The 16,641-nt window shown below is 44.6% G+C and overlaps 2 protein-coding genes across 2 annotated transcripts; both read right to left on the bottom strand.

The window, feature by feature from the left end:
• Positions 1–290: 290 nt before the first annotated feature.
• LOC307085938 (kelch-like protein 40a) lies at positions 291–4,786 on the bottom strand (the record flags this gene model as incomplete). Its single annotated transcript, XM_079750888.1, has 6 exons — positions 291–402; positions 1,014–1,163; positions 1,490–1,675; positions 2,376–2,483; positions 3,099–3,259; positions 3,650–4,786. The coding sequence occupies 6 exons, from the start codon at positions 4,784–4,786 to the stop codon at positions 291–293; spliced, it is 1,854 nt and encodes a 617-aa protein (XP_079607014.1).
• Positions 4,787–6,423: 1,637 nt separating this feature from the next.
• hhatla (hedgehog acyltransferase like, a) lies at positions 6,424–16,582 on the bottom strand. Its single transcript, XM_079750892.1, has 12 exons — positions 16,083–16,582; positions 14,932–15,057; positions 13,154–13,221; positions 12,938–13,051; positions 12,014–12,208; positions 11,135–11,344; positions 10,354–10,525; positions 9,484–9,628; positions 9,190–9,225; positions 8,611–8,812; positions 7,821–7,962; positions 6,424–7,329 (listed from the first exon to the last, which is right to left on the bottom strand). Exons 2-12 carry the CDS (start codon positions 15,035–15,037, stop codon positions 7,193–7,195), a joined length of 1,527 nt encoding a protein of 508 aa, XP_079607018.1. The 5' UTR covers positions 15,038–15,057; positions 16,083–16,582; the 3' UTR covers positions 6,424–7,192.
• Positions 16,583–16,641: the final 59 nt, after the last annotated feature.

Raw genomic sequence — 16,641 nt, 5'->3', positions numbered from 1 at the left:
ATAGCACAAAAAGGTTATAAAGAAAGCACAATGGAACAATGTAAGAAAAATGGATGTAGAAACAGTCGAGTCAAGCGCTTTTGTACAACAATTTTGTTAAAGTTTTCTCTGATCATGACTTAACTAATGAACAGCATTCTTCTGCTTCTATATTTGGTTATATCGTATTTGTCACCCCCTGCTGTACAATACACGCATTAGTGGAGTCTTAATTAATTACACTATCGATGATGTTCATAAACAAAGTAAACACAGGCTGGTGACATCGGTTGCACGTTGGCACATTTAACTTATAATTTGTTGAGACGAAGAGTGTTGAGGCGAGCAGGAAGAATAGTTGCTCCCTCTGCGTAGCTGATTTCCCGCAAAATCCCGTTCCAGCAAAGGTCAGATTCTTCGTATCTGCGGTGAAAAGCAAACACATGGTAAGCATTTACATAGCCTGTCCCCTCAATGATGGACTTGATGCAACGCTTGACGAAAAGCTGTTTATATTGGTCATGGATATTCATTGTTTTTGTTTATAGTTCCTGTTATTGTATAGCCTAGAATAGATCTTAAATTGACAGTGCACCACTAGTTTCAAAATGTGTGGTCTTTGAGGACGTGCCAATCACAATAACAACATGATTGATGCGGCTAACATACAAAGACTGGCTGGGTCTTGTTTGTCTTATTGAGTCCAAATTATGGGCCTAGAAAACTGTGCACGCTTGAGTCCTATATAGAATAATGAGTAGGTTCTGTACAATTGGTAAAAAAAAACTACTACTACTGTGAGTCTGTGCCAATAACCGCTGAACTGTTAAAGGTGACATATTATACCATCAGGTGTCAGTGTGATTAGTAGTTTGAAACCGTTTTCAAAACGGCTAATCACACTCACCCCTGGTGGAATAATATATCCCCTTTAAATAAGGGATTAAAATTAACATGATCGTTTGGTAGGAGTCCAGGCGGTCTGGTTGAAGGGCCAACATCTATGCGGTTGTTTTATTGATTGCGTTCCTCACCTCCAGATGTCGTTCATCTCGGTCGGGGCGGGCTCGTCGCTGGTCTCGCTCGGCATCATGGCGAAGCCCCCCACGGCGTACAGGAAGCCCCCCATGGAGATGAGGCTGAGGGAGCTACGCTCCTGGGGGAACTCTGTGAAGTCTGCCCACCTACACACACACACACACACACACACACACACACACACACACAGTTACCAGAATGGCAGGCCATAAAGGGAGCATGTTTAACACAGGAGCACAGTATGTACTGTAAATAAATGCTGCTGCTGCTGCGTGATTCACTGAGTTTACCGGCACGGCTTTACGGCTGCAGTTAGGTTAAATATGCGTCAGAACACGACCGTCGCTCCCCGCCAGCACAACGCCAGTAAATTTATATTTTTACGACGATTGTGGTGACGTTGTGACTTATGACGGTGATGGATTCCGATTTTCAATAATAATAAAAACATAAAACAACGTGATAGTCGTACTTGTTGGTGGCGATGTCATAGACCTCCACTGTGCCGGTGAGGCCCGTGTCCGTTACCCCGGTAACCACGTAGATTTGGTCGTTGTGGACGGTGATGCCGAAGAGGGAGCGGGCCTTCTTCATCGGGGCCAGGTCCTTCCACTCAAACTTCCTGGGGTCGTACGAGCACACCCTTTTCAGGCACTTCCTGGAAGACCGGGGAAGAATAGTCGTAACTAATTATATAAAGGTGGGGTATATGCAATTTTGTGAAACCAGCAAGTGTAAGATATGTTTTGTGAAGTGTCCTTTCTGAAAAATTAGAGGCCTCCCCCAAAACCACTCCCCCAAACCCTCGAAATCCTCACTAGCTTTAGCAATAGGTCGGCCTGGCCTTCTGGAAGAATCTTATGTTATGTGTAATGACAGCACGAGCAGAGTGCACGCAGGTAGCCAGGTACAAAGATAGATAGACAGGTAGGCAATCCAATCATTTCACCTCATTTATTAATTATTAGTTTTAGATTTTTTTGATGGCTGGCGGGATGTCCATAGAATTTTAACAAATATGCCAGAAGAAGCTTTTTACATAAATTGCTCAAAGCAAATGTCAACCGATGAAATATGTGTCCACTGTTACGGAGAACAAACCAAACCACGTCAAAAAAGGTTTGACAATGCCTTTTAAACAATGCTAATTCACAAAACAAGATCAATGTGAGATGCTCAGTTTTGCACAATTTCCCCTCTGGGACGGATAAAGTACCCGTCCAATCTAATCTTAATTAAATGTTTATAATAGAGATCTGGGTTTTTTCATTTCAACAAAACAATGCATACCAGTCACTGAAACATTGAAACATTTTCTAGATAAAATACCTCAGACATCTGTGTTATCCGGTACTTACTTGCTCTCTGACTTCCCTCCTATTACGTACACGATACCATTGTGCGACACAGTGCCGTGCCCGTACACACCGTAGGGCAGTGGGTCCGACTCTCCCCATTTGAATGACCTGTGGGACAAAGACAACACAACAAAGACCCCAGCCTCAAGCAGCGATAATTTGCAAAGATTAAATGGGCCATTCCACAAAACCCACACATATTGTGTCAGCAAAGATGTCGGTGCATATTTGTCGGAAAAAAGAAAGGGGGGGCTGGGGAAGTGAGCTTGATGCTTTCCATGTGCTGTTGTCTTTACGTCTAGTGATTAGCAGAGATACACCAGGACGCCATCAGCCTGAGGGCGTTCTGGATTATAATTGCAACGCGAATACCAACCAGATTAAAGAGAGGATAATAAACGACGGAACACACAAACCCAATTATCTTTTGATGTTAATATAATTAGAAACACCTTGAATACTGATGACAACAAATAACTTTCAACTGTCATCTAGATAGAATGCTTTTTGCGTGTGTGTGTGTGTTCGTGCATGCATGCGTGTGTTCAGAGAGGAGGTGTATCTGTACGTGTGTGTTGCTGTATCTGTCATGTGTGTATTCATGTACACGTGTGTGCATGCACAACTGCTGACAAGCACACGTTCCTTTGTGTTAACAAGATAAATACAGATAAATACACATATATTGTGAACCTATCCCTCAGTACAAAGGACCCTACTCACTGTCTGTCGTAGATCATGACTGAGTCCAGAACGTGCTCGCCCTCCTTCAGCTCTTTACCCCCGACCACAAAGATGGAGTTCTCCGCCTCCGCCAGCCCAAACAGACACCGCGGGTTCGGCAGGGAGGGCATCCCCAGCCACTGGGAGCTCACAGGGTCAAACTGGGAGAGGACAGGTGGGCGTATGAGCTGGCCATGTTTCAATACAGATGGGTGTTCCTTCTTGGGTTGACAGCCACTAAATAAGTAAGTTAAGACTGAAAACAACACTAAGAGTTTACACAAGGTGTGGAAAGATGGATGTATCCATAATTTCCTGTCTGGGATTTATAAAGTACCATGTTTTGTAGCCATGCTTAAATCCCATTGGATGAACGGTCTGAACTTAGTTACATTAGGACTGGAACGCATGGAGATTTCAAATTATGTTGTATGTTAAAATATTACATGTTACAAATCAACCCATTCAACCCACTCAAAGGGAAACAGCAGTCCTGTAGTGCCAAGACACAAGACATTGACCCACCTCCACCAGGTGTTGTCACTACGCACCTGTAGGAAGAAGGAGCTGAGGGGCTCGTCTTTGTCGTCCTCGTTGAAGATCAGCCCCCCCGCCACAAACACCTGGTTCTGCTCCGTCACCAGACTGCAGTGGTTCTTTGGGATCTCGGTGGACTCGGACGCCACAAAGCACTCGTTGGCCACCGGGTCGTACGCCACCGTGCCCCTGGGGCTGATCATCAGCACCAGCTCCGTCTCAAACATCCCAAAGCGAGGGTTGTTGTTGAGGATGCCCGGGAGCAAGCCTTCCTCCTCCTCATCCTCCTCCAGCTCCTCGTCTTCCTCCTTCCCCGCTCCATCATTTGCCCCCGGCCTGCTGGGCTTCCTGGGCTTGGGGAGCCGCCCCCGCTGGGCGTCTTTGACCATTTCCAGGTCCTTCTTGGTCTCTGGGTTCATGCGGATGTAGGGGTGGCGCTCCACCTTCTCCCGGAAGTAGTCCTTGGGTATGAGGCGGAAGCGGACACATTGCAGCAGCTCCGCCAGGTCCTTGAAGCGCCCGGCCTTGTCGTGGCCGACCCACTCCATCAGGGACTCGAACACCACCTCCTCGCGGTCCACATTGAGGGCATCCGAGGTGATGATGGCGGCCAGCTCGGCGGGCCCCAGCTGCAGGAAGTCCTGGTCCCTCACAATGACCTGGTACCGCTCGCAGATGAAGTCGCGCGCGGCCAGGGCCAGCCGGGCGCAATCCAACAGCAGACCCAGCCTGAAGATGGCCAGGCAGTTCCCCAGCACCAGCTTCTCCTGCAGGTAGGACACGCACACAGAGAAGATGGAGGGGATCTGGTACATGTTGGCCACCATGAAGATGTCCTGGACGTTCTGCTCCGTCAGGCTGATGTCGGAGGTGTACAGGTAGCGCAGGATCATGCCCATCACGCCGGGCTCCACGTCCTTCAGCTCCACCGTGCGCTTCTTGCCCTCCTCCAGCTCCGACAGGAACATGGCCTTGAAGAAGGGGCTGCTGGCCGCCAGAACCAGCCGGTGGCAGGGGAACTCCTGGTCCTGGATCTTCAGCACGCAGTCCACAAACTTCTGGTTCTCCAGGAGGTCGCACAGGCCGTCCTGGAGCAGGGTCTGCTGGTACATCCGCGGCTGCTCCACGGGGTCTATGGTCAGGGCCGCCATGGGGGTTCCCTGCTCCTTCTCCTGCTGTGGGGGGGATGTGTTCAGGGAGGGCTGGAGAAGGTCGGCCTCACCGAACGAAGAGCAAGGGGGCAGAGAGTGTGCGCTTCAGGGGTGAGACGCTCACCGTATGATGGCCGTCGCTGGTTGGCTGCTTCTAACAGCCAGCTGTCCCCTGCCGTCACCCTGTGTGAGTCGGGGGGGGGGGGTATTTATAGAAAGGGGTCTGCGTAAAGCTGAAGGTAGCCAGGCAGGGCAAGTGTGTAGACATGGGGACGCAGCTACCAACCTGCCCCTCCCCCTACCCAACAGCTGAATGGTGGTGACGGTGATCATGGCGGTGGTGTGGGTGGTAGTGGCGTGGGACGGGCTGTGGTGTTTGTGGGTGGGGCTTGGGCTGTGTCAGTTGGGGTTGGTGGTGGGGGGGGCGGTTGGGGGTGTTGGTTATACTGGTGGTGGTGGTGGTGCTGGTGATGGATTTAGTGGTGGTGGTGTTAGTAGTGGGGGATGGGGCGGTGGTTGGGGCTTGTGGTAATAGTGGTGGTGGTGGTTAGAGTTGGTGGTGGGGTTGTGGTGGCAATACCACCAGAGGTCATGCTACTTATTTCGATGTCTATTTAGCTGTTTCTACCTTCTTCCATTATGATCTTACCCTACAAGAAGATTCTAGAACTGAGGGGGGAAGACTAGAAAGAGAGCTAACCACCATTTTGATATTTCCCAGCCTTTAACACGTCAGTACGGCTGTGTGAGAACTCTGACGTATGTACTGAGTAATAGGATGGTTTCAGACATGAATTCATAGCGCCACACATCCGACCTTTCTAGTAATACCTATTTTAAACGCATCTTTTCACATATGTTGCCCTCATACTTTGGCTCAAAGGATTTTATTTGAATGTAAAGTTTTGTTTAATATATTTGCCAATGACATCATAAGAATGTTGATTATTAACGATTGCATTAGCAATACACTTTGTGACAATGAAGATTTAATTTTTTTGTCATCTATCTTAGTGTTTTCTGTGAATGACAATGGAAAGAATATATTAACAATATTTTTTTCAACCGTTTAATTTTAACAGGATTTCAATGAACGCAGCAGGGTTCATGCCGCCATCTTGTGGTGACAGATGGTAATTTCCTACCGAGTCAAAGAGTTAACGTGAGTGTTTTTTTAATTTAATTTTAAAGAAAAGTGTGTGTGTATTATATGTTTTATATCAGACTGAAAGTTGGAGGAATAACATCCTTTTACTCTTCCTGCATAAACAAAGTGCAAATCAACATTTTTCCAAACCATTTTTTTGTAATTGGGTCACACCATCTCATCTCTACTCTACTTGACCAAGCAAATAAAGTAAAACAATTGAAATAAGAGGCTGTCAAATATGAACTTTGACAACATAAACAGGGGAGAATTTTCAATAATCTGAAAGTCAAGTAGAAAATATGATCGATTCTGGTGACAGGTACAACGACACTCAGAACCAAGAATCCCTGCCTAGCTTGAATTCCATTCATAGTCAAGTTATTATGGTATGTTCTAAGTCAGTGTCATGGGAGAGAGGGACAGTCTGGCCAGGTGTAAATGTCAAAGCTAATCTCCAGCAGAACGATAATGACAGCAGCGGTCGTGGTGTAGTAGTCAGGCCCTGTTTTTATTTCCAGTGTGGCTCAGTGCTGTAGACCAAAATAAATCATTAAGTCATGTAAACCTAGATTGAATAATACATTCTCTGCTCGATCAAATACTAGTCCAGTATGGCTTCCTCTGCATATTTGACAGTTTGCCAAATACACAACTTTCACCTATCACTTACAATCAGCTCCTTTGTCAGTTTGTCCCAGTTTAGCTACCAAGAAATGCTAAGCAAGCTGTAAACATGTGTAATATGCATGATGCCTTAAGTGTGATGCCCTCTATACAATAAAAGTGACAGCAGAACATCTCCCATCTCCTCAACAGTTTCAGTACATTAAAAACATTCAATATAATAGTACCAGGAGTTTTCCCTATACAGCACCGCATAATATCCAATATATTAACTCATCTTTATAAAATGTATACGGCAGGCAAGTGTGGGTTAAAATGTTTTCTTTTTGATACGATAAAAATACAAAATGCAACTATTGGCGAGTGAGGTTCCAGACAATGTTGTGATGATTATCTTCAGCAAGTGCACTTCAGGATAAAGACAGTTTGAGATCTTTTCTCGTATTTTTTCCTCCGACAAACAAAAGCAGAAAATTTAATGAAAACATTTCAGAATTGTAAACGTTGTTTGTTGACGAGCTGTCGTGGTATCGTTCGGCGCAGAGCGAGCCAGTGGTGGTACGTTTACGAGGGCTTGTTGTAGATAGAGTCTCTTACTGAAAAGGAAAATGGAGTTTCCCTTTTTGTCCATTTTATTCTGCCTTCTCTTTCTCCGCTATCTTGGCCGCCTCTTGTTCCTCGAGCAGGGCCTGGTTCCTCTCTCGCTCCTTCACCAGCTGGACACCGCAGTAGGTCACCAGCAGCACCGACAGAGTGGAGAAGGGGAAGCCTGGTGGGAGGGGGGGGGGGGGGGGATAGAATAATACGAAAGAAGAAGGAAAACCGTTCGCAACATTTTGTTTTTGTGCTATGTGTGGACACCAAGAAAAACAGATTACTGTAATGTTTTCAGGTAATGTTCAGGGATCCTTCACTGAACAAATAACAGTTGAAAATAGTTTGTGGGTGTTATGTGTTGGATTCATGTACATTTTTCAGGGTCTCAAGGTTCTGGGTTTGAACCCCAATGTCTGCAGCTGGCTAACCCAAACTTCTACCTTCTACCGTAATGATATTAATGTATCTGAATAAACTCTTATTTCATTTGTAAAAATAAGTAAATTGCAAATTGTGACTACGTAAAAGAACAATGATAAGGCCCTGAGAAGCTTGACTCTATTTTTCGTGTTTCTTTCTGTTATTTTATTTTCTCTCATTTGATTCTTGCCCCCCCCCGCCCCCCTTTATCCCCACACTGAGAGGTTCCTGGACGTGTCTCACCTTTGAAGATGAGCCGGCGGCCCACCATCTTAGCGAACTCCAGACTGTTGAGGGACAGCACATTGTAGAGCACGATGGTCCAGAAGTTGGCCGCGTTGAAGACCCCGCGGATCCTGCGGCCCATGGACTCACCCATTACACCCTGGGGGGCGACCACAACACAACAGGTAAGGAGGAACCTGAGGTTCAAGGCGCACACTGTGCATGACCTGCTACACAACCACACGACCTGCTGGTGTTAGGATTCCATCCCCCAATGAGTTTGGTTTCACAGTTGTTCTTTTTTTTATTTAATATGAGTTTTCTACATCTGTTTATATATGGGTCTTTTACGTTTATTTTTACTAGATCTTGTTTGATTTGCACGGTTCTTTATTGTTGCTGTAACACCTGCATTTCTCTTTAAAGTTTTCAGGTTTCAGGTTTACAGAGGTGTGTACAGTTACAGTAGTCGATAATGGCAATTGAATGCATGAATGAGTTTCAGGCTTCCTCAACATTTAATAGAAAAAAACGAAACGTTAAATATTTACAAATTAAATTATTGCAGGATTAATAAAGTTATTATCATATCTTAAAGGGGACGTCTCACTCTGCTATTTTCTGATACAAGAGAATACTGCTTCTTATGCATGTCAGGGTTATCCCTGACCCTAACCCTCCCCCTTGTGCCTACACTATATAATAATGCTTTACATTACCAATGTTAAATCATTAAGTAATGGACCCTTATTGTGAAGTGTCACCAAACTCTTTATTAGAAAACAGCCTAGTGTGACGCTAGTCTCACCTCGATGGTGGAGAAGGGGGGGTAGGAGAAGAACTTGGCCACCCAGAGCTCAAAGTTGAGTCCGAAGCAGTTGAAGAAGGACCAGATGTAGACCAGCTCGCAGGGCCCCAGCCACAGCGTGGTGATGGCAAAGGTGCAGAGTGTCGCCAGCAGCTCCTTGAAGATCTTGTCGTGGTCCCCGCCAATGTAATCGTAGACATACCTTTTCCAGAAAATATTCACATATTAAAGGTAGCGTAGGCAATATATTTTTGACGATTTTTTTTTCTTATTTTTATTTTTTTCTTACTGAAAAAAATGGTTGCACGATCTACAGACTACCTGAGCGCACTTTGCCCGTATGCTCATTGTGCATGTCCTGAGTCTTCCACAAGGCTAGGCAGACCTGTTGCTAAAGCTAGCGAGCTAGGCACGTGTTTGGGGAGTGGCTTTGGAGGGAGTACTGGAGGGGGGGAGGGGTGTTTTAGCATTCTTTCCAAATCTAGCTTACTCTGGATGGTTTCTCCAAATTGCCCAGCTTTAAGGTTCATATGTAGTGTAAAGCAGGATACTATGGGGTTAGGGGTTGGAAGTACTCACCTGCACAGCCAGTCGTTGATGCCTCTGTCAAAGTGGCTGTAAATATAAGGACAATACATATTCATGAAGTCTCAGGACAGAACATAAATTAAGGACATAGACAACACATCAGATGACTTTAGGATAATACGATTAATATGTTCTGACAACACATTCTATCATCTATTTATTTTCATGTGATATTGAAATTAACTTTCATGATATTTATTTTTATCCTATTCAATCACAATAAACAGTATATGCCCTGAATGGAACTGCTGATGCACGTCTAAAGGTTTAAGGGGGGGCACTTACGTCTCAGCGAAGACATACAGCATGGTGATACACTTGGGGGGCTGGGGGGGCTCCAGGTGGTCCAGCCGAGCCACGGTGTTGATGACCCCGAACATGACCGCCGCCTTCACCCAGTCGTACACCAGGTTGGAGTAGGCCAGACCGGCTAAACACACACACACACACGCACGCACGCACGCGCGCGCACACACACGAGCGATGAAAGTAAGGTACTCTCTTTATAGACACTTTGGTAAAGGACAGGCTGTGTAGTGGTGAGGCCGGTCGACCCCTTGCTGAAAGGTTCTGTGTTTGATCCCCCATGTCCCCAGCCTACATGCAGGCCTCCTGGACCGAGATGCCGAACTCCTACCTGCTCCTTAATTACTTGGATTGCAATTTACTGTAAGACGCTTTGGTTAAAAGCGTTTGGGACTTTTTTTGTATGTTTTCTGGCTCAATGGACAGGAGAGAGAGAAGACGCAGAGGAGAGTGGGTTGAAATAGAGAGGGAATAACAAGTGGTATAGGATCACACTGTCTGTATACTGTTTTGGTATCGCTGTACGATTGATCAATTTATGTCATATCTTACATTCTCTGTGAGGTTTGCTGCAGTTTTATGTGAGCGCTATTAAAATGTCAATTTCTGACGTTTTATTTTACATTAGGAACAGTCACACAGGACCACAGTGAATAAATATTGTTTTTTTAGGCCTATTTTAATGTTTTTGAAAAGTTTGGATGAGTAATGGTACTATTTTCATTCTCATAACCACACATTATGATGTTCAACAAAGCCACATGACCCATGACAAGAGTTTACTCCTTACTATTCTTGCGTTTGTATTTTTATACTTTTTACTTATATGGGAAATGGCGCGTCACTTACCCAGTGACCAATCAGAGAGCTTCTGCACCAGCCTCATGTCACTGGGGATGGTGAGGATGTAGAGGTAGTGGAAGAACATGTCCACCACCAGGATGACCCCCAGGTGCAGCAAGGCCTGTGTGGTGATGCCCCACAACTCCCTGTCCTTGCGGCTCAACTTGGAGCTGTTGGCCTGGGGAGAGGAGAGGAGGTCAGCCACACATGATACAGATCCGCTCTGGAAGTTTGACCATCTTGGTTCCTAACGCTAGCTGGGCCCAGCTAGCGTACCAGGAGCTGGGCCCAGCTAGCGTTGGGAACCAAGATGGCCGCTAGGTGAATGAGCCCTATTTATGTTCTGCTAAGTGGATCTTTGGCATGAGTATGTGTGTAGGGAATGCCGATAAGCTCCGAACCTTTAGGTCTGGTCTCCCGCGGCCTTCACACGTACGTAAATGATAAAGGCCTACTCAATATACTAGCATTGTCATCTTTAGTATAACATATTATTACATCTATATCATTATTATGCTTTCTAAATATGTTTATTTTCTTGTTATTTGTTAAATATATAATATACATATATATATTTATATACAGTATATATATCAATATTCATATATATTCCTTCCTCAAATCCTTCCTCTTATTATGGTGTCACATAGTATACATATAATACAAAATGAAGTCATTACTACATAATGAAAATGACCATGATCTGTCTTCATCCTCATCACCACATCAAAGTGTAGAAACCCATCCCAGTGATCCGTGCTCCGATCCTCCCCGACAGCGGACACACCTGCGCATGGAACTGGTCGAAGGTCATGATGGGGCCGAAGAAGAAGAAGGGGAGGTAGAAGTTGTACTTGAGCAGGTCCAGGAAGGAGTAGCTGCCCTCCTTGCGGTCGCAGTTCTCCAGGGCGAAGCTCATGCAGCGCATGATGGTGAAGCCGCAGCCGCCGTAGAACAGCACGTCCTGCAGGTCGAAGGAGCCTGTCACCAGCGTCTCCTGAGGGACAGACGGATGGCGTGGGAGTGTGTGAGCGGGGGGTTACACAACGGAAATTCACCACAGTCTGACTTCATAACAGGTATCGAAATTATAAGGAGAGATGTATTGGCATCTCTCAACTTCGACTAGTTTCAAAGGCATTTCAACCTAGGGTGGAATTTATCATTTGTATTTGCTGTGTAATTGGGATATTTTCTCTGTCTCTGCTTTTAAAGCCACCTTTCAACGTGTTCTCCGAGGAGTCAAGAGGACATCACAGCTTGTTTAAAGCTTCTATAGCTTCTATAATGGTTGAAGTATGAATGTTGATGGATGGAGGTGGACTCACAGCCAAGAGGTACTGGGTTTGATCCCTAACATCCGCAGTTGACCTGTAGGCCTCCTTGAGCCAGATACCTGCTTAACCTTTAATTTTCACCAACACTACAAAAAAGGACCCTTTAATATATATAATTATATGCTATCTGCTAACATTAAATATATTATGTATATTTGGTGGAAGCTTTTATTGAAAGCAACTTACAGCACGGTGAGTGCATACATTGTCTTCCTCATGGCCTTTTAGATGCTGCCTCAGCATCACATACCACCAGACAGAGAAGTGACACCCGAGCAGGAGAGTAGATTAGGGGAGGAAGGCATTAGGAGGGAGTGCATTAGACAGACCTGCCAGGAGTTATAGGGCTCCAGCTTGATGGAGGCCAGAGTGGCCAGGCCGGCCACGAAGCAGAGCCACCTCTTCTTGACGAGGGCCACGCTGTACAGCATGAAGCAGTGGGACAGGATCAGGCCCATGAAGGTCCAACCCATGGTGACCAGCACCGCCATCACACCATAGAGGCCGAAGACAAGGGACCTGTGCTGTGGAGAAACAGAGACGTCACGGGGGGGTTGGACCCCAAACTAGAATGTTCTGGAGGGAGTAGAATATATTTTATTTTTTGAGACAAACGTCAGTGATTAATATTGATTATATATACATATATACTTATATATGTATATATGTGTATATATATATAGATATATATTGATATATATACATATATAGATATATGTATATATATATATATATATTCATATTTGTATTGTTACCTTACATCCATCTATACCAATCTTCAGCGCAAGCAGGGGACAAAACAAAAAGCATGTTTAAAACATGTTGAAGTTTTAAATATGTCAAAACATTTCCGGGAAGGAATAGTTGGATGGATGGATGGATGGATTGATAGATGGATAGATGGATGAGGGGATGGACAAACGTACATACATATTGTACATATGAGCATGCATGGATTCTGTTTTAACCACACACACACACACACACACACACACACACACACGCAAACACACACATAAATATCAGCATGCATGAATACTGTATACACACACACACACACACATATACAATATACAACATAATACAGCATGTATTGGACACAGCAAACACATGTGCACACACATACACACACACACACACACACACACACACACAACCATACGTACATGCGCACATAGATACATAGATACATACATACATACATACGTACGTACATACGTACGAACGTACATGCATACACACAATACACCCACCTTGGGGACCAGCAGCGAGAAAATCTTTGCAAAGATCACGTGACCGGTGAGAGCAAAAAGGATATGGTTGCGGAACGTTGAAAACCACATGACCCACTCGAAGTCGGCGACGTCCTGCACCAGAAACACAGCGCAGGGTGAGCACGCCTCACAGTCACCTGTCATTACTCACAATGTGTGGAAGAACGTACGGCTGAAAACTCTTGAGCCACTTGCCATTTTTCTGCCAAAGTAATGCCATCCCGGCTTCACACTCTCCTTGAAGGCCTTCCTGTTTACGTTCTCTGATAATAGGAAGAAGAAGAAGAAGAAGAATTGTTTAGAGTAGTCTGAGTGAAGACACCTGCAGTATGTCAGTATGACAGTTGATAGATTTAATAGCCATTGCTTACGCAACTTCATACTTGGAGTTTTGCACACCAGGTCATTTATTCCTATATGGGTCTGTCCCTATAGCTCGTGAATTAAATCGATAATTCGAGCTGTAGCAGTATTTTAACTAGTTAATGTTGATCAATGGGATGGCTTGCAACAGAAAATGTGGAGAGGAACTTAGAGTTTGAGGTCTGATTATAGATTCCTAACCCTACTCCTAAAGCTGAATAACAGTAATCTGTTTTGTTTTACTGAAATTGGGAAAGACATGTGGATTTGCATATGAAAAAGGGAAAATAGGAAGAGAATAATCCTTTCAGCTCTGTTCTATTCACACAGTGAATTTAAAGTGTGAGATTTGACCGTGAATAGCCAGATGTTATGTAATACATTCATTCCAAATGCTTTCGGTTTCCACGGTAACCTTCTCTACGTTAACCCCAGCCCTTAATCCTTTTTAGACGATTACGTCACAAAATACACTTAGCGCAATGGTTGTTACGTATAAGCTTTTAGCATACCTTAAGACCTTCATCTCCTACCTTATCTAGTCTAGTAAGAGCGGTGGGTTAACTGTTTTAATAGATCCTTCAGAATATCTCAAAGTATATTGAAAATCTGTATTTATTATTTCTTTATTGCGATATAGATATCTAAATATAATTAATATGTATATATGTATATGTATTTAGGTATAGGTTTAAATAAAGGATAAATATTTGATCACACACTATCTAACCAATCAACTGAAACTAATTGCATCAAACAAACCCAATTCCAAATGATTTACGACACAGCTAAAGAAAAGTAGTTTGCTTAGCCTATCCAAGACTACAGAGCACACTAGTATGGACAGCCATGACCCAGTTCTGATTGACAGGTGACAGGTGCACTCGATATAGACATTTTCCACCATGCAGTTGACTTCTAGGAGATGACCTACAGCAGTTTGACTGCTAGAACGTCTGCTCACTATTGTCAACATCACATCACATCACAGTAAACAGTGATATGATTTGTTGGCTGTGTGCGGGGGTTCCAATTGTCAGCGGGTGGGGGGGTGGGGGGGGGGGGGGGGGGGGTGGACAAGCTGACACAGAATTAGCCTCCATCCCAACAGGGAAATCTAGATTGGCACTAATTGTCCTGGCTTTATATAGGTTTTAATTTCAGTAAAATATGATATGATTCTGTATCTCATGTGTCAGATCTGCAAAGAGTTTCAACACAATGTGATGAATGCAGCCTTAACAGAGTAATGTTTGTTTTTGTCTTTTTCTGTTCCTGACGATCAGGTTTAGGAGTTATCTATCCCTCACAAAGTATTTTGTAGTTATTCAAGTTCAGTTTTGTTCCTGTTTGGTTGGTTTGTGTCGTGTGTCAGGTTGTGCTTACAAACTGGAAAGATGCCTCTGTGAGGTAGATCAAGAATTAATATTATTGTATTAACCTGAATATCAATCTGAATCTCAACGGTACATTTTCATGCAAATCGAATACTGAATCTTCATTTAAACGTGAATTAAAATCTGGATCTAAACTTGAAGGGGAAACATCAACATTGAATCAGAAGTCTGGATGAAACCGGCCTTGAATGTCGTGGGTCTCCATCCACTCACCGCTGGAGGCCTCAACGATCCAGCTGGCCGCCCAGGCCATAGCCACCCCCAGCACGGCGGTGTAGAGGTACACTTCATACCTGGGGAGCGCTGCCTTGACCCCCATCCTGGTACACACACGCCGACCTGGGTAATTCATATAAACAGTCCAGAACTAGAGTGGACATCTAGGAAAGCTGTCAAAACGGTGCCCAATTAAGTTCTGTTTAGTTATTTTAGGTCATCATATTTTAGGAGGATGTCATTGCTTCATTTGGTAGTCTGAAACACTGACTTAAACTTTATAATTAATTTATGTATACATTCATTGCGCATAATTTATAAGTATGCACAATGCACAATAACTTGATTTGATAAATGTTTGTGCATGTTGTTTATCAGTTTGCAAACCGTCTCCAAAAAACAATACAAACCTGAAAAACCACACGTTTATTAGCTGCTTCTCTAACACAAACATGGAACGAGGCAACGCTCCATTTTAGACCCTCCGATGAAGTGACCGGCGTCTCTTCGCTCAAGTGATAAGGGGCCACGCGTAGTCGCAGCAGAGGAGTGACTTTAAAGGACTGCACTGGCTGCACGGAATCGGCACCGTCAGCTGCGGCAACCCTAGCTCCTTCCTATTATAGCCCAGTACAGTTGGTGGGCCGTGCAGCCGGGTAGGGCTGGCAGCTGCAGTGCTATGCGATACCACGTCGACGCACTGGACTCCTCTCATACGCTCCCACAGTGCGCAATTAGCACCAGAATGACCGAGAGAGGCGCATTTATAGACATTTAAGAACGAAAAACACTAATTATACCACATCTACTGGGAAGGACTATATTGTATGTTATGTCGGATTCGTGAGCCCAAGTACCTGTCTGATCAAGGTGTGTCTTTGTATGTGTACAGCTTATTTGTGCCCCGCAGCTACGAAGTTGTTGAAGTTAAGGGGAGTTGGAATAACAAATCTCCCCCATTCGGTTGATGGTGCCTTGCCTTGCATACAAATCAAATGCACCACAATACAAACTGGTAGTCCAATAGCTGTGTGCAGAACACAATCAGTCATTGTCTTGTTTTTTTTTTTTACCGGGCCTATTCACTTTACATGAGAGATACATTACAAGAAGATGTGTGTTTATTTTATTTATTTTGTTTTACTAACCTTGTATCCGCTACGTCCGAAATAATAAAAGAAAGAACACGGGGTGACAGCGGCGGGTGTCTCTAGTTCATCCGGTCTACACGGTGGCTTCACCGTGCAGCTGCCTGTGATCGCAAGCACCAAACAGCGAAAGACGCCACACGCTCATCGCGAGGACGGGGGGGTGGGGGGGTATATTTATCTTCAGAACTCCACAGCAGCCGTCGCGAGTAGGGTGGTAGGGGGTTGAAGGGGGGATCCTGTAGGTGTCCATCAAGCGGCAGCGAACGGTACGGTACCGATGCGCCAAACGGTGCTACTGCTGCTGCTGCTCTGAACGAGAGGAAATGGACTTTAGACTGGAGTTTAATATATGTGAATACATGTGAAGGCTTCTGCTGCGTCGTAACAAGCCTTCTACATGCATGAGGGAAATGAATATACTTAAAAGCTTTTGCTTTTTAACGTTTTTCAATAAAGTCTTGAGGTTTCTGATAGGCCTAATCGATATTTTAAAAAGCAGGAAGAGCGAGGCTGTATGTGCGTGTGTGTGTGTGTGTGTGCTGATAATAAACCTGTG

The sequence above is a fragment of the Pollachius pollachius genome, assembly GCF_949987615.1.
Source record: "Pollachius pollachius genome assembly, chromosome: 14".
Taxonomy (NCBI): domain Eukaryota; kingdom Metazoa; phylum Chordata; class Actinopteri; order Gadiformes; family Gadidae; genus Pollachius; species Pollachius pollachius.
Note: the sequence above shows the minus strand (reverse complement) of the source record. Positions and strands in the feature narration are given on the sequence as shown.